The following is an 18,891-nucleotide window of genomic DNA, read 5'->3' on the forward strand; positions in this document are numbered from 1 at the left end:
AATTTAGTTTACACTATATTACCTGTCCATGGTTTTGTAGCTGGAAAATCGTTACAATGATATACTGATAAAATAAAATAAAATAAAAAAATAGATACCAATCAATTTTTTTTTAAACGGTCTGAGGTTTTTTTTAAACGCTGACCACCCATGGGAAGAATTAGGCCCTGATATTCAAAACCTGTCCATGTCAGAGAACCGGCACGGAATATCCAGGACCATGCTGGCACTGTGGCTCCCCGTCAAGATAAAGCCGGAACTCATATAAGGGGAAGCAGGTGCCCTCACCCTCCCCCAAACAAGTAGAGCCTCCGGCTAGGCCCCCCTCCCCCCAGGCCGAACTTTCATATCCCTTGTGATCTAGACATCCCACTCACTCTTATCCATCGTATCTATGACCTTAAAATGGCTGTCGCAACCTTTAGAAGCAGACTCACAGTACTATCAAGTACCAAATGTCTGCTGTTAGAAGTCATGAAGCCATCAAGTATCTTCTCCTGCCAATAGGACCCCATAGAGCACCAGAGATATTAAAGGTAGGCTCGGTGGGACCTATTTGGGGGAGGGGGGTACCAGAAATCCTTCACGCTACTACCTGGAATTAACCAGGCACTGGGCAATATTCAGACCAGCGTCCAGTTAGCTTGGTGGGTAAAGTTGGGATAGCTTTTTTGTTGTCCTATCTTTAGCCACTTACTCAACCAGTCAGTGGTCTGAATATCCCCGCTAACTAGTTAAATACCGGCTCCAGTCACGGACCACCCCACGGACGGGCAGTTGGTGCTGATATTCAGTGGCACTACCCAGTTAAGTGCCGCTGAAATCATCAGATAAGCAGGCACAAGTGATTTAACCGGACAGAAGGCTCTCCTGCCAGGTTAAATCACTTAGAATATCATACGTCTACTGTTTTTCATCACTATCTGTTCATTGTTTAGCCTTGAACCTGGAACACGTTCAGTCCCTCCCTCTTCAATCTACAGAGTTTTTGGCCAGATACAGAAGCTGTATGGCAGGTGGCACAAACAATTTGTATAGTTCAGTGCAAAGTTAACTCCATACATTATTTTATCAACCTCTGGATTTTGAAGGGTGTAACACTCCTGTTTAATGAGCTTTAAGTTTTACCTTAAAAACCCTTTTAAGATTCTTACCATGAAGTCACTGGTACAGTGTTCTGGTTTGTAAAGTGCTGTCCCACAGGCGTGGCATCTTTATTGGTACTAGCATTTTTCATATGGTGTCTATGTAAATTAAATCTCTTCTTTAGCTTCTGACTTCATGGTAAGAATCTTAAAAGGGAACTTTAAAGCAATACAGGAAAGTAAGACCTTTGAAGTCAGAATGATTAAATATTTTGACACCCACTAGACAGGACTTAACAAAGATCTGGGCTTTCTAGCACATTACAAACCATAAAATTGTACTGCTTTGTCACCCTCCTGTCTCCATGCATATCTCCCTGCCCCTTTTCCTCACCTATCCACCCCCATCCTGTTAGACTGTCACTGGAATGCTTTGATATTTCCAGTGCTTTTTTTGTAGAAAAAAAGGTGCTGGTACTCATTATGGGAGGGGTCACCACATATGGCTCCACCCCTATGATAGCCACACCCCCTATACCAGCCATAGCGCATATAAACAGACATCATTGAAAATATTACAGTACTATGGGAGAAAAAAATAACGTGATTTTTTTTTCATTATAAATAATCTCTGTAAGCTCTTACAGCTCCAGTATACCCAGTGCAAAATAAGACAGCCAATGTAAATTCTCAAATTGGCCATATTACAAACACTAAAATGAAAATAAAATGATTTTTTTCTACCTTTGTTGTCTGGTGACTGTTTTTCTTTCCATATTGGTCCCAGTCTGTGATTCTCCTTTCCTTTGTTTTCGCTTAACTCTTCTGTGCCATTTGTCATTTTTGTCTCCTTTTTCTTTGCTTTCTTCAATATTTTTCAGGCTTTCTCTCTGTCCAGATTTAATTCATTCTTACTATCCATTCTTTAATTTCCTTCATCTACCTGTGGCTTTTCATCTTTTCCTCACACTTGTTCTCCCCATGCCCCTCCCTCTTATTCTCCAGTCTTTCTCTATTCCCCTTTTCCATCCAGCAGCTCTGCTTTCTCTCCCCATCCTTCCAGTGTCTCCCCTATTTCTTTCTGCATTCTTCCATCCAGCGTCTTCCCTCTTTCTTTCTCTCCCTATCCTTCCGTTTTCCCTCTCTCTCCCCATCCTTCCATCTGTTTTCCCGCTCTCCACATCCTTCCATCTGTTTTTCCCCCCTCTCTCCCCATCCTTCCATCTGTTTTTCCCTCTCTCCACATCCTTCCATCTGTTTTTCCCCCTCCCTCTCCCCAATCCTTCCATCTGTTTTTCCCCCTCTCTCTCCCCATCCTTCCATCTGTTTTCCCTCTCTCTTTCCCCATCCTTCCATCTGTTTTTCCTTCTCTCCCCAATCCTTCCATCTGTGTTTTTCCCTCTCTCTCCCCATCCCTCCATCTGTTTTTCCCCCTCTCTCTCCCCAATCCTTCCCTCTGTTTTCCCTCTCTCTCTCACCAATCCTTCCCTCTGTTGGTTTCCCTCTTTCTCTCTCTCCCCAATCCTTCCCTCTGTTGGTTTCCCTCTCCCTGCCAAGTTTCCCGCGAACGGCACGAAGTCGCGACGCATGCGGCACCAGTCCCTATTTCCGGCCGCTGCTGCTGCTTCTCCTGTTGAGCAGCAGCGGCCGCTACACGGAAGAAAAAGAAGATTAAAAAAAAATTTGAAACCTGGCTGAAACGCGGCACCCCGGCACTGTAGACAGCCATTAGGCATTGGCTGTTGCCCCGCAGCCGCTCCTCCTCTTGCCTCTACGTCACTGCCTCTGGAGGAAGACCCCGGAGGAGCGGCTGCGGGGCAACAGCCAATGCCTAATGGCTGTCTACAGTGCCGGGGTGCCGCGTTTCAGCCAGGTTTCAAATTTTTTTTTAATCTTCTTTTTCTTCCGTGTAGCGGCCGCTGCTGCTCAACAGGAGAAGCAGCAGCGGCCGGAAATGGGGGCTGGCACTGCGTGCGGGACATGGACTCACGGGGCGGGGGGAGCAAAAAAAAAAAAAGGTGCCGGTACACCGTACCGTTGCGTACCGGCACAAAAAAAGCACTGGATATTTCACTTATATATACTGTCATCTAACAACATTTGCTTATTTCCGATCTGACGAAAAAGGGCAACCTTCGAAAGCTAATCAAGAAATGTATTTAAGTTATGTCCAATAAAAAAGGTATCATCTTATTTTCTTTTCCATGTTTTATTTTGTTTTATTTCTATTGATTACCTTTAAAAGTGGACTAACACGGCTACCACACCTCTAAAAACCAAAAACAGAAGAGACAAATCAGTCCAACCTTTACTCAGTGTTAAATGTCTAACAGTATATACATCATATACTGATTTTTTTTCATATATTCTCACTACCTGAACAGAAAAGGATTTTAATTATTATCCCTTATCAGTGGCTGTACACCTCATTCATCTCAGAGTGAACATGATATCTGCAATGCCACTATGCAACTCCACAGCTGTCTTTGAAAAGATCCCTCTATCACTGTGATTATTGTAGGAGATACTCCTGGAACGAAAGGGGGAGACAAAGCACTTGTGGTCCCCTCCCCTTCATGAAAGCCTGACTGCATGTATTTGCGCATAAAGATATTTGAAGACAGACTGCACAGCTTTTCTTTCATAGTTTAAATACTGATGTTTATCTGCCTGCTTCTGATAAATGTCCTTTCATTTCACTTTCCCTTACTGTTTGCCTAAGGTCTCAAAATAATTAATGCATGTAATATTTTCTTTTAGCACAAACATATCAAGATTATGCCCTGTCTGTGGGAAAGATAAGCTAAAGGTCACTGGGAATTTTCATATGTTGTAAAAGTACAAGCTTAATTAGTCCCCATATTGGAATGTAAGTGAAAAAGTACCCAAAGGTTTTAATCCAGTGTCAGCACTAGCTCAGGTAATTACACATGCTTCTCTAGTTTAGTGCATTTAATAGCTATCCAAGAACCATGACAATATGAGCAAAGCTTTTGCCTGTAAGTAAAACCACTCAGAAGCCTTGCTTTCTTTTTTTTTTTAAGATGCTCATATATCCAGCCTAAATAGATGTCAGAAATAATTTGCCAGTGTACATAACGCAGGAAGAAAAATTAATAATAGATATGGAAGCAGTTGCAAACAGAAATGACAAAACACAATCTAAAAAGAAATGATCTGCAACAGATCTTGGTTTAAGCAGATTTTAAGAATTGAAACCTGAATAGTTAAAATCCCAAACATTTTGTTCCTTCTCTTATTCTCAAGGTGAATAATCAAACTTAGTCATGCTCTTGAGTACTCCATCCATGGGTACCAGCTCTGTAGGTGCTTGATCATTCTCAAAATTGAGGACCACATCCAGGCATGAGTACTTTCTATTGAGTTTTGCAATTGCTTTGAACAGTTGGCTGCTATACCCCTATCCATGTTACAGCTTGAAGAAAGGTTGCCGAACTTTAAAGCTTTACTCCTTTACATTTTCCCTGCATCTCACCTAGCAATGTGCAGGAAAATGCTGTTTCTGCAAGGTTACATCTATAAAGTATCTGCAGCTTCTTTCTGATTTACAAAGCAGAACGTAGTGCATTCTGTACAGGTTCAGGCCTGCCTGAAAGCGAGGAAAGAGAAGAAGCAGGAACAGGGGCATGGGAAAAGTAGTGTGTTAATTCTGAGGGCATCCAGTTGGCCCTTGCATTTTTTTTCTCAGCTTTCTTATATTGCTGGGTGTTTAAAATGAGGAATACATTCTAGTCACATCCCTTAATTCATTAAAATCTAATCAACTCAACCTAATTTAGAAGCCATTACAAAGTAGAAAGTGTTCTATCTTCACCTGATGGTTATCTCAATTTATCCACAGGCTTAGAGAAGCACATTTGAGAAATCAAGAAAATAAATATGCAGTGGTCTGCCTTGTTTACCTGAGCGCAGCTGCTTAATTCGTCCATTACTAGTGGCAGTGTCCACAGGAAGAAAGTCCTTGAACCAGGATATTTCAGGGTCAGGATTCCCACTAGCAGCACATAACATGGTAGTTGTACGGGTCTTCTCTACTACTTTCAGTTGAGGCCCCATGTTAATAGTTGGGAAACCATGTGGAAGCTGGTCCTCTGCAAAAACACAAAGTGGTACACTGTGTGGTTAAAAAGTGGGTTTGTGTACACTGGTGACCAGTTGTCCAAGCACATGACCAGAGACTGAAGTAAAAGTAAAAACATTACTTGTTCCAATACTTAAGTAAAAAATAGAGTGAAGAACACATTACAAATGTACTATGTACTAGACTGCCCCAACTTGAACATTTCGTCCTTTAGATTGTAAGCTCATTTGAGCAGGGACTGTCCTTTTTTGTTAAACTGTACAGCGCCTCGTAACCCTAGTAGCGCTCTACAAATGTTAAGTAGTAGTAGTAGTTGATGTGAAAGTAGAAAAGTTACTGCCTAATATAACACTTTTTGAATATAAAAGCAAGTCCAACAACTACTGTTAGCGGTTAGCATGTTATCCCAACAACTTTACTGCATTACAATTCAATCCACTTTGCTTTCAGTAAAAATAAATTTTGAAAATGACTATCATTCATGTGGGTGTGCTTGTGAAAGCGAATGCTACATACTGTAGAAGGTATTCTCCGAGGACAGCAGGCTGATTGTTTCTCACTGATGGGTGACGTCCACGGCAGCCCCTCCAATCGGAATCTTCACTAGCAAAGTCCTTTGCTAGCCCTCGCGCGCTACCCGCGCTCACCGCGCAATGCGCGGCCGTCTTCCCCGCCCGAAACCGGCTCGAGCCGTCCAGTCCTCATATGTAGCAAGACAAAGACAAGAGAAGACACAACTCCAAAGGGGAGGCGGCGGGTTTGTGAGAACAATCAGCCTGCTGTCCTCGGAGATACCTTCTACAGGTATGTAGCATTCGCTTTCTCCGAGGACAAGCAGGCTGCTTGTTCTCACTGATGGGGGTATCCCTAGCCCCCAGGCTCACTCAAAACAACAACCATGGTCAATTGGGCCTCGCAACGGCGAGGACATAACTGAGATTGACCTAAAAAAATTTACCAACTAACTGAGAGTGCAGCCTGGAACAGAACAAACAGGGCCCTCGGGGGGTGGAGGTTGGATCCTAAAGCCCAAACAGGTTCTGGAAGAACTGACTGCCCGAACCGACTGTCGCATCGGGTATCCTGCTGCAGGCAGTAATGAGATGTGAATGTGGGGACAAGATGACCACGGTCGCAGCTTTGCAAATTTCTTCAATAGAGGCTGACTTCAAGTGGGCTACCGACGCTGCCATGGCTCTAACATTATGAGCCGTGACATGACCCTCAAGAGCCAGCCCCGCCTGGGCGTAAGTGGAAGGAAATGCAATCTGCTAACCAATTGGATATGGGTGCATTTCCCACAGCCACTCCCCTCCTATTGGGATCAAAAAGAAACAAACAATTGGGCGGACTGTCTGTTGGGCTTGTGTCCCTCCAGATAGAAGGCCAATGCTCTCTTGCAGTCCAATGTGTGCAGCTGACGTTCAGCAGGGCAGAATGAGGACTGGGAAAGAATGTTGGCAAGACAATTGACTGGTTCAGATGGAACTCCGACACAACCTTTGGCAAGAACTTAGGGTGAGTGCGGAGGACTACTCTGTTGTGATGAAATTTGGTGTAAGGGGCCTGGGCTACCAGGGCCTGAAGCTCACTGACTCTACGAGCTGAAGTACTGCCACCAAGAAAATGACCTTCCAGGTCAAGTACTTCAGATGGCAGGAGTTCAGTGGCTCAAAAGGAGGTTCATCAGCTGGGTGAGAACGACATTGAGATCCCATGGACACTGTAGGAGGCTTGACAGGGGGCTTTGACAAAAGCAAACCTCTCATGAAGCGAACAACTAAAGGCTGTCCCGAGATCGGCTTACCTTCCACATGGTAATGGTATGCACTGATTGCACTAAGGTGAACCTTACAGAGTTGGTCTTGAGGCCAGACTCAGACAAGTGCAGAAGGTAGTTCAAGCAGGGTCTGTGTAGGCAAGAGCGAGGATCTAGGGCCTTGCTTGTCACACCAGACGGCAAACCTCCTCCATAGAAAGAAGTAACTCCTCTTAGTGGAATCTTTCCTGGAAGCAAGCAAGATGCGGGAGACACCCTCTGACAGACCCAAAGAGGCAAAGTCTACGCTCTCAACATCCAGGCCGTGAGAGCCAGGGACCGGAGGCTGGGATGCAGAAGAGCCCCTTCGTCCTGCGTGATGAGGGTCGGAAAACACTCCAATCTCCACGGTTCTTCGGAGGATAACTCCAGAAGAAGAGGGAACCAGATCTGACGCGGCCAAAAGGGAGCAATCAGAATCATGGTGCCTCGGTCTTGCTTGAGTTTCAGCAAGTCTTCCCCACCAGAGGTATGGGAGGATAAGCATACAGCAGACCCTCCCCCCAGTCCAGGAGGAAGGCATCCGATGCCAGTCTGCCGTGGGCCTGAAGCCTGGAACAGAACTGAGGGACTTTGTGGTTGGCTCGAGATGCGAAGAGATCCACCAAGGGGGTGCCCCACGCTTGGAAGATCTGGCGCACCACTCGGGAGTTGAGCGACCACTCGTGAGGTTGCATAATCCTGCTCAATCTGTCGGCCAGACTGTTGTTTACGCCTGCCAGATATGTGGCTTGGAGCACCATGCCGTGACGGCGAGCCCAGAGCCACATGCTGACGGCTTCCTGACACAGGGGGCGAGATCCGGTGCCCCCTGCTTGTTGACGTAGTACATGGCAACCTGGTTGTCTGTCTGAATTTGGATAATTTGGTGGGACAGCCGATCTCTGAAAGCCTTCAGAGCGTTCCAGATCGCTCGCAACTCCAGAAGATTGATCTGTAGATCGCATTCCTGGAGGGACCAGCTTCCTTGGGTGTGAAGCCCATCGACATGAGCTCCCCACCCCAGGAGAGACGCATCCGTGGTCAGCACTTTTTGTGGCTGAGGAATTTGGAAAGGACGTCCCAGAGTCAAATTGGACCAAATCGTCCACCAATACAGGGATTTGAGAAAACTCGTGGACAGGTGGATTACGTCTTCTAGATCCCCAGCAGCCTGAAACCACTGGGAAGCTAGGGTCCATTGAGCAGATCTCATGTGAAGGCGGGCCATGGGAGTCACATGAACTGTGGAGGCCATGTGGCCCAGCAATCTCAACATCTGCAGAGCTGTGATCTGCTGTGACGCTCGTACCCGCGAGACGAGGGACAACAAGTTGCTGGCCCTCGCCTCTGGGAGGTAGGCGCGAGCCGTCTGAGAATCCAGCAGAGCTCCTATGAACTCGAGTTTCTGCACTGGGAGGAGATGGGACTTTGGGTAATTTATCACAAACCCCAGTAGCTCCAGGAGGCGAATAGTCATCTGCATGAACTGCAGGGCTCCTGCCTCGGATGTGTTCTTCACCAGCCAATCGTCGAGATATGGGAACACGTGCACCCCCAGCCTGCGAAGTGCCGCTGCTACTACAGCCAAGCACTTTGTGAACACCCTGGGCGCAGAGGCGAGTCCAAAGGGTAGCACACAGTACTGGAAGTGACGTGTGCCCAGCTGAAATCGCAGATACTGTCTGTGAGCTGGCAGTATCGGGATGTGTGTATAGGCATCCTTCAAGTCCCAGAGAGCATAGCCAATCGTTTCCTGAATCATGGGAAGGAGGGTGCCCAGGGAAAGCATCCTGAACTTTTCTTTTACGAGATATTTGTTCAGGGCCCTTAGGTCTAGGATGGGACGCATCCCCCCTGTTTTCTTTTCCACAAGGAAGTACCTGGAATAGAATCCCAGCCCCTCTTGCCCGGATGGCACGGGGCTCGACCGCATTGGCGCTGAGAAGGGCGGAGAGTTCCTCTGCAAGTACCTGCTTGTGCTGGAAGCTGTAGGATTGAGCTCCCGGTGGGCAATTTGGAGGTTTCAAGGCCAAATTTAGGGTGTATCCTTGCCGGACTATTTGAAGAACCCAACGGTCGGAGGTTATGAGAGGCCACCTTTGGTGAAAAACTTTCAACCTCCCCCCGACCGGCAGGTCGCCCGGCACTGATACGTTTGATGTCGGCTATGCTCTGCTGGAGCCAGTCAAAAGCTCGCCCCTGCTTTTGCTGAGGAGCCGCGGGGCCTTGCTGAGGCGCACACTGCTGACGAGAGCGAGCGCGCTGGGGCTTAGCCTGGGCCGCAGGCTGGCGAGAAGGAGGATTGTACCTACGCTTACCAGAAGAGTAGGGAACAGTCTTCCTTCCCCCATAAAAACGTCTACCTAAGGAGGTAGAATGCTGAAGGCTGCCGGCGGGAGAACCTTGTCGAAAGCGGTATCCCGCTGGTGGAGCTGCTCTACCACCTGTTCAACTTTCTCTCCAAAAATGTTGTCCGCAGTCGGCAAGGGGAGTCCGCAATCCGCTGCTGGATCCTATTCTCCAGGTCGGAGGCACGCAGCCATGAGAGTCTGCGCATCACCACACCTTGAGCAGCGGCCCTGGACGCAACATCAAAGCTATCATATACTCCTCTAGCTAGGAATTTTCTGCATGCCTTCAGCTGCCTGACCACCTCCTGAAATGGCTTGGCTTGCTCAGGAGGGAGCTTGTCCACCAAGCCCGCCAACTGCCGCACATTGTTCCGCATATGGATGCTCGTGTACAGCTGGTAAGACTGAATTTTGGCCACGAGCATAGAAGAATGGTAGGCCTTCCTCCCAAAGGAGTCTAAGGTTCTAGAGTCTTTCCCCGGGGGCGCCAAAGCATGCTCCCTAGAACTCTTAGCCTTCTTTAGGGCCAGATCCACCACACCAGAGTCATGAGGCAACTGAGTGCGCATGGATCCGATACTGCGACTCGATCTTCTTGGGAATGTGGGGATTACTTAGAGGCTTGGTCCAGTTCGCCATCAATGTCTTTTTTAGGACATGATGCATGGGTACTGTGGACGCTTCCTTAGGTGGAGAAGGATAGTCCAAGAGCTCAAACATTTCAGCACTGGGCTCGTCCTCCACGACCACCGGGAAGGGGATGGCCGTAGACATCTCCCGGACAAAGGCCGCAAAAGACAGACTCTTGGGAGGAGAAAGCTGCCTCTCAGGGGAGGGAGTGGGATCAGAAGGGCCATCAGACTCCTCGTCAGAGAAATATCTGTTGTCCTCCTCCTCCTCCTCCCACGAGGCCTCACCATCGGTATCAGACACAAGTTCATGAACCTGTGTCTGAAGCCGTGCCCGACTCGACTCCGTGGAAACACGGCCACGGTGAGATCATCGAGAGGTAGACTCCCTCGCCCGCACCGGCGAAGCTCCCTCCACCGACGTTGTCGGGGAGCCTTCCTGGGAGGTGGCCGCAGTCGATACCGATGTCGGAGACCTCACCCCGGGCAAGGGGCCAGCCGGCGCCTCACTTGCCGGTACCGGTGGCGCAAGCACCCCCGGTACCGGAGGGGAAGGGCGCAACAGCTCTCCCAGGATCTCTGGGAGAACGGCCCGGAGACTCTCGAGCAGAGCGGCTGTGGAGAAAGACATGGAAGCCGATGCAGGCGTCGAGGTCAGAGTCTGTTCCGGGCGTGGAGGCTGTTCCGGACTGTCCAAGGTGGAGCACATCGACACCTCCTGAACAGAGGGTGAGCGGTCCTCTCGGTGCCGATGCCTACTGGTAAGGGATTTGCGTTACAAGACGTATGAGGAGAGACTTGATGACCTGAACATGTATACTCTGGAAGAAAGGAGAAACAGGGGTGATATGATACAGACATTCAAATATTTGAAAAGTATTAATCTGCAAACGAACCTTTTCCGGAGGTGCGAAGGCAGTAGAACGAGAGGACATGAAATGAGATTGAAGGGGGGCAGACTCATGAAAAATGTCAGGAAGTATTTTTTCACAGAGAGAGTAGTGGATGCTAGGAATGCCCTCCTGCGGGAGGTTGTGGAAATGAAAACAGTAACAGAATTCAAACACGCGTGGGATAAACAAAGGAATCCTATTCAGAAGGAATGGATCCTAAGGAGCTTAGCCGAGATTGGGTGGCAGAGCCAGCCGGTGGTGGGAGGCGAGGATAGTGCTGGGCAGACTTATACGGTCTGTGCCAGAGCCAGTGGTGGGAGGCGGGGCTGGTGGTTGGGAGACGGGGATAGTGCTGGACAGACTTATACAGTCTGTGCCCTGAAGAGGACAGGTACAAATCAAAGTAGGGTATACACAAAAAGTAGCACATATGAGTTTGTCTTGTTGGGCAGACTGGATGGACCATGCAGGTCTTTTTCTGCCGTCATTTACTATGTTACTGGGTGCAGACTCCCTCGGCGACCCAGAGCTCTCTGTACCGATGCGGGAAGGGGGACCGGTGTCGATGCTTCTTTGATTTTTTCAGACGAAGCATGTCACCGGAGCTTCCCGGTACCGACGAGGAGGACGTAGAATCCAGCCGTCTCTTCCTCGGGGCCGAGGCCGAAGAAGGTCGGTCTCAGGGGGGCTGTACCGCAGGAGCCCTCAGGGTAGGTGGAGACCCACCCGAAGGCTCACCGCCACCAGCAGGGGAATGGACAGCCCTCACCTGCACTCCAGTCGAAGCACCACCGTCCGACGACATCAGCAACAGCGGAGGTCCCGATACCACCGACGCCAACGCAGCCTTCCGATGTCTCGGTACCGACGATGCAGAGGGTCGATACCTCGATGCAGTCGATGCCGAGGTCGAAGGTCTTGATGCTGCCGACGTCGATGCACTCGATGACTCCGATGCTGTTGTCGACGAACAGCCCGAGAACAACATGTTCCACTGGGCCAATCTCGCAACCTGAGTCCTCTTTTGTAAAAGAGCACAAAGACTACAGGCCTGCGGGCGGTGCCCAGCCCCCAGACACTGAAGACACGAAGCGTGCCTATCAGTGAGCGAGATTACCCAGGCGCACTGGGTGCACTTCTTGAAGCCGCTGGGAGACTTCGATGACATGGGCAGAAAAATCACGCCAGCGAAATCAAAATTCGTAATGGCGACGAAGGGCACCAAAAATAAGGGGGAGAGAAAAACCCGTACCGAGGCCCCAAAAAAGGCCTACCCCGAAAGCGAAAGGAAACTTACGTCGGGGAACTTTGAGGGTCAACTTTGAGGGGCGCGAAACGGTGCAAACACGACCGTCCCGAGCGCGGACAAAAGAAGACTGACGAACACGAGCCAGTTCAGGGAAGACGGCCGTGCATGCGCAGTGCGCATGGGCGCGCGAGGACTAGCAAAGGCCTTTGCTAGTGAAGTTTCCGATTGGAGGGGCTGCCGTGGACGTCACCCATCAGTGAAGACTGATGGGTGACGTCCATCAGTGAGAACAAGCAGCCTGCTTGTCCTCGGAGAAATATAGGTACATAAGTATTGCCATACTGGGAAAGATCAAAGGTCCATCAAGCCCAGCATCCTGTTTCCAACAGTGGCGAATCCAGGTCACAAATACCTGGCAAGATCCCCAAAAAATACAAAACGTTCTATATTGTTTATCCCAGAAATAGTGGATTTTCCCCAAGTCCATTTAATAATGGTCTATGGACTTTTTCTTTAGGAAGCCGTCCAAACTTTTTTGTGGAGGAGTGGCCTAGTGGTTAGGGTGGTGGACTTAGGTCCTGAGGAACCGAGTTCAATTCCCACTTCAGGCACAGGCAGCTCCTTGTGACTCTGGGCAAGTCACTTAACCCTCCACTGCCCAAGTAAGCCGCATTGAGCCTGCCATGGGTGGGAAAGCACGGGGTACAAATGTAAAAAAAAAAACGACGCTAAGCTAACTGCTTTTACCACATTCTCTGGCAACAAATTCCAGAGTTTAATTACACGTTGAGTGAAGAAAGATTTTCTCTGATTCGTGTTAAATTTACTACATTGTAGCTTCATCGCATGCCCCCTAGCCCTAGCATTTTTGGAAAGCGTCAACAGATGCTTCATGTCTACCCGTTCCACTCCACTCATTATTTTAAATCGTATCTCACCTCAGTCGCCTTTTCTCCAAGCTGAAGAGCCCTAACCACTTTAGCCTTTCCTCATAAGGAAGTCATCCCATCCCCATTATCATTTTCGTCGCCCTTCTCTGCACCTTTTCTAATTCCACTATATCATTTTTGAGATACGGCGGCCTGAATTGAACACAATATTCGAGGTGCAGTCGCACCATAGTGCGATACAAAGGCATTATAACATCCACATTTTTGTTTTCCATTCCTTTACTAATAATACCTGTGCTCGTCACACTTCTGTCAAACTTCAAGCAAGAAATAGCATTAGGGAAAAGCATTCTTCTACTACAATTTGACTTGTCAAGTGCTTTTGACATGGTAGACCACACCATACTGTTAAGACTCCTCAACTACTTCGGAGCTGGCGGAAATGTTGTAGCATGGCTGAAAGGTTTCTTAACCACCAGAACCTACCAAGTAAAGTCCAACTCAAGTTTATCCCCTCCATGGCAACCGGTCTGTGGTGTGCCTCAAGGCTCGCCGCTTTCCCCTACTCTCTTCAACGTAATGCTGATTCCCCTGGCCACAGCCCTTTCAAAGCTTGGTATTCACCCATTTATCTATGCAGATGATGTCACTATTTATATCCCTTTTCGGACAAATTTCACCGAAATACCTAATGAAATCTGCCTTGGGATAAACAACATGCTCACTTGGGCTAACTCCTTCAAATTAAAGCTTAATACAGAAAAAACTCATTGCCTTATTCTTTCCTCTCCCTTTAACAAATTCAGACCCACTACTTTAAACGCACCAGGCCTTATCCTGCCCATCTCTGAGAGTCTACGAATACTAGGAGTTATTGTGGACCGAAACTTAACACTATTGGATCATACCACCTCAGCCACCAAGAAAATATTCTTCTCTCTATGGAAACTAAAACAATTAAAGCCTTATTTCCCAAGAGAAGTATTTTGTAATTTAGTCCAATCACTAGTCTTAAGCCGAATCGATTACTGCAATGGCATATACGCAGGGTGCAGAGACCTACTTCTCAAAAAACTACAAACTTCCCAAAACACAGCAGCTCGACTTATCTTCGGATCATCAAAGTTCAACAGTTGTAGACCTCTTTGTGAGAAATTACACTGGCTTCCTGTACAGGAGCGAATAACTTTTAAAATTTGCACCCTAGTCCACAAGATCCTATACGGAGCAGCTACAGCATATATGGATGCCCTTGTCAACTTACCACCAAGGAATTGCATCGATCTTCTCATTCATACTTAAACCTCCATTACCCTGCGTGTTCTGTTCTCAAGTATAAAACCACATATGCTTCCACCTTTTCCTATATCAGCACTCATTTGTGGAATACATTACCTAAATCTGTAAAAACGGTTCAAGATCATCTGACTTTCAGGAAGTCTCTCAAGACCTACTTATTTGGGCAAGCTTACCCTAAAGATCCCATCCTGTCTCTGTGATTCCTGGATTCCTATTCCTCTAAAGATCTTTTAGACTTAACTACTTTCTCTAAACCCTGTACCTTTCCGCCCCACATATCATTTTCCATTTATTGTAATTTCCTGTTTGTTAACTAAATGTTGTAAGCCACATTGAGCCTGCCAGTGGTGAGAAATTGCAGGGTATAAATGATATAAATAATAATAATAATACCTAACATTCTATTTGCTTTATTAGCCGCAACAGAACACTGAGCAAAAGCTTTCAATGTATCATCAATGATGACACTTAGATCCCCCTTTCTTGGTCTGTGATTCCTAACATGGAACCTTGCATGACGTAGGTATAATTCGGGTTCCTCTTTCCCACATGCATCACTTTGCACTTGCTCACATTAAACGTCATCTGCCATTTAGACGCCCAGTCTCCCAGTCTCGTAAGGTCCTCTTGTAATTTTCACAATCCTCCACGATTTAACGACTTTGAATAACTTTGTGTCATCAGCAAATTTAATTACCCTATTAGTTACTCCCATCTCTAGATCATTTATAAATATGTTAAAAAGCAGCGGTCCCAGCACAGACCCCTGTGGGACCCCACTAATTACCCTTCTCCACTGAGAATACTGACCATTCAGTCCTACTCTCCGCTTCCTATCTTTCAACCAGTTCTTAATCCATAGTAATACCCTACCTCCGATCCCATGACTCTCCAATTTCGTCTGGAGTCTTTCATGAGGTACTTTGTCAAACGCCTTCTGAAAATCCAGATACACAATATCAACTGGCTCACCTTTATCCACGTTTGTTCACCCCTTCAAAGAAATGTAGTAGATTGGTGAGGCAAGATTTCCCTTCACTAAATCCATGTTGACTTTGTCTCAATCCATACTTTTGAATATGCTCTGTGATTTTGTTCTTTATAATAGTCTCTACTATTTTGTCCAGCACTGACGTCAGACTCACCGAAATATATTATTTCTGTCTGGCTCTAAAGCAAAAATCAGCTTCCAAGAATTCAGTAAGATTTAATTCAGGTTAAGGATTCACAGATGAATTTCTAAAAAATCCCATTATATATTGGACTCGGACTATGGGCGGAAAACCCTCAGCCGGAATTCCCAGTATTTCACAGAAATATTTTTTAAGCATTTCCAATGCAGGAATTAGCAGTGATTAGGAAAGTTTAAGAATCTCAAATTATTTCTTCTTCCATGGTTATCTAAATATTCAAGCTTTCGAGCTTGAATCTCTCTCTCCCTGGTGACTGTCGAGACACAGCTATGTAATTATTTAATTTCACCTTCTAATGAATGTTTTAGTTACCTGAAGATCATGGGCTTACTTTGGGTGGGGCGAGGGGGGGCATTGCCCCTCCAAATGATTGCTTGTTTACCTTGCAGTAAACAGCTGTGTTGCATCATCGGGATAAATGCCCCCCCCCCCCCCCCCATGGAAAAGCAGTGTGCACCAGTTCACCCACACCTCGCACTCATGCACCTTGCAGGGCTGAAAGGCTCCTCCTCTCTCTGCTGCCATCTGCCTTAGTCCCACCCTCTCTAGCATGGTGTGTGACAGAGGACCAGCAGCGGCAGTGCACGACCCATGATGAGGCTCCGCTGTCTGCTGTCATAGCCGCCCCGCCTCCCCAATGGCAATAATGACTTCCCATCTACTGTCCCGGGCTGCCGACAACTTTCCTCCCTCCAGCTGCCTGGGTGCCTCGATCTTCCTTGTGACGTGTCCTGCCCACACGGACCAGGAAATTGCATTAGAGAAGGCAGAACATGTCACAGGGAAGATCGAGGCCACAGGCAGCATCTTTCAATGCTGCGATGCTCCTGCCGGCAACAATTGAGGCAGCTTAGCAAGCACCATTGCTGCTCTGCCGGAATGGGAAGGGAGAGACAGACAAGAAGAGATGCTAGAGAGAGAGGCTGAAAGGGATACATAGATGCTGGATCAGCTTGGAGGGTGGGGGGCAAAGGAAAGACTGATTAGCTGACTGACTAGGTAAAGGGGGAAAAAGACCCTGGAGACCTAGGAGGGAGACATACTGAACTGTGGGGGAGGGGAGTGGGATGAAAGAGGGAGATATCCTGGCCCCAGGGTGGAGGTGGGGGAAGAAGGGAAGAGAGAGGAGAGTTACAGGGAAACAGAGAAGAGATGTGAGATATGGAGGGAAAGGGATAAGGAGACAAAGGGGCACCACTGGATTGGGGGGGGGGGGGAGCTTAGTGACACAGAGGGGCAATACTGATCACAGCAGGGGATAGGGAAAAAGAGAGGGAAATGCAGGCCAAGGCAAGACATAGATGGGAAACTGCTGAATTGGAACACTTTGAAGGCAGATGCTGAAAGTTGAGGAAAGATAGGGACAGGGCTATAGATGGTAGACAGGACGCATAACACAGGAGGATGGTGGACATAGTGAGAGAAAAAATATCAAATGGAAAGAAGACACTGCATAAAACAGAAGACACTGGGACCAAAGCGAATAGAATAACTAAATGCTCAGACAACAAAGGTAGAAAACAGTATTTTATTAAGAATTTATTAATTGGAATATGTCAGCTTTTGGAAATGTGTATCTGTGATATTTTGCATTTAAGTTTCAATTTCTCTAGTATTGTTGCATGCCAAGTCTGACTTCTTGAGGTAACTTTCCAGTTCAGTATTTTGCCTTCATATCTTTTGATTTCCAGTTCCTTGTGTCATATCTGTTGTGTCATGTGTTTTTCATGTGTGATCAAGGTGCAGTATTCTGCTAGCATGTAATATCTGCAGTCCTTTTTGTATTGTTTTTCACTAGGTAGTGTATTGGTGTATTAGAGCCTGGTGTAATATTTACAGTGCTGCCTTTTCATGCATAAGGTTTGTAGCTCATCCTGTCCTTGGAATTAGTGCTGTTATAGTTTGGTAAGGTTCTGAGTGTGTTTTTGCACAAGTTTGTATATAGTGTTTTGCAGTGGAGAGATTGTGTGTTGGCCTTACTGAGGTGGCACCAAAACATCAGAAAGGGTTTTAGAGCCTAAATCATGAGACACTACCTCTTGAAGGATCTTTAAAAAGTTTAATTGTTTCATAGGTGTGTTGGCTGAGGGCAAGTGGGATGTGTAAGACAGAAGAAAGGCAGACTGCAGGCCTTTATGAATGTGTAGGCATCATCTACAAAATCAGAATTTGAATACATTTGTATGATTTGTCATCATCTCCGCTTCGCTATATTTTGGGGGGGGATATGGAGTTTGTAATATAGAATAGAAGGTGCAGAGTTTTGCTGAGATTATGTTTGATCCAGACTTCACTGCAGAGTCCCACACAAAAGAATTTTTTGAATGATGCTATCAGTTATAATGTTGGTTTTACCTGGTAACTTAAATTAGCTGTAAGGGGATGATTTCTTTATGCATAGAAGGCCCTGCTGTCTTACATTACTAACTTAAAACTGCGTAGGTTGAAGTCCGAGTTCTATCCTTTCACCATCCAGGGCAGCAAGGGAGGCAGAAAATGTAGAATCTGTTGTGCAAAGTCTTTGGGTAAAATAGGATTGGGAAAGGATATTTTGAGCTTTTGTGGGGGAGCTGGCTTTTTTGGAATAACCATAATGATATGTATGAGATATATATGTATGCAAATGAATATGCTAATATGCCCCACCCCATGCTTTGCCCCCACAAATGAAAGTCAAACTACACCCATGTTGAGATCATTTTTCCAAACAGAGCCTGATATGATTGTTTTATATCAGAAACCTCTCCCCTAAAAGCAGTTAGATACCTGAAGAAGGGTCAGACCTTGAACTGCGTCCCACAAGGGACTCCATGTCACCACAGCAGATTCTTCAAATCCGCCATTACCACAAGAAGCAGCTCACAGGTTGAGAGAGAAAGAAGGCTGAACAGCCTGCACACCCTCCGATACTAAAATCCAGGGATGAGGCAGCAAATCCTCTGCAGCAAGGGGGACCGACCATTTCGGGCATCTCACCATGCTGCATCTCAGTCGTCGAGGATCTGCTTCCGGGTCGTGGGGGAGCTACGCTAGAAGGAGGGCTAAGCGAAACTCCCTCTATGCTGCAGTTCGCAAAAAAAAACTGCAGAACCAATTGAAGCGAGTGCCGGCTCTTCCAATTCAGTCTCAATTGCTAATATCCCCTTCTGAGTTCAGTGCGGTTTATATCATTGGAGCAGAAGTTGGTACAATATTATAAATATGGCATTGAGTATAATCTCATTGGTTAGATAGAAATTGGTACAGTATTGAGCAAGAATAACAAACAGCTTGAAATGTCTATATGTGAATGCCAGAAGCCTAATAAATAAGATGGGAGAGTTAGAATATATTCCATTAAATGAAACATTAAACATAATAGGCATCTCTGAGACCTGGTGGAAGGAGGATACTTAGTGG

General features: G+C 46.8%; 1 protein-coding gene across 1 annotated transcript in view; it reads right to left on the reverse strand.

The window, feature by feature from the left end:
- Positions 1-18,891, reverse strand: part of PTPRF (protein tyrosine phosphatase receptor type F) — a 1,045,343-nt gene that overhangs the window by 687,310 nt on the left and 339,142 nt on the right. The window contains 1 exon segment of the mRNA XM_030205921.1: positions 5,009-5,197. Within this exon segment, the coding sequence (XP_030061781.1) occupies positions 5,009-5,197 (189 nt within the window).

Source organism: Microcaecilia unicolor, chromosome 6 (assembly GCF_901765095.1).
Source record: "Microcaecilia unicolor chromosome 6, aMicUni1.1, whole genome shotgun sequence".
Taxonomy (NCBI): Eukaryota; Metazoa; Chordata; class Amphibia; order Gymnophiona; family Siphonopidae; genus Microcaecilia; species Microcaecilia unicolor.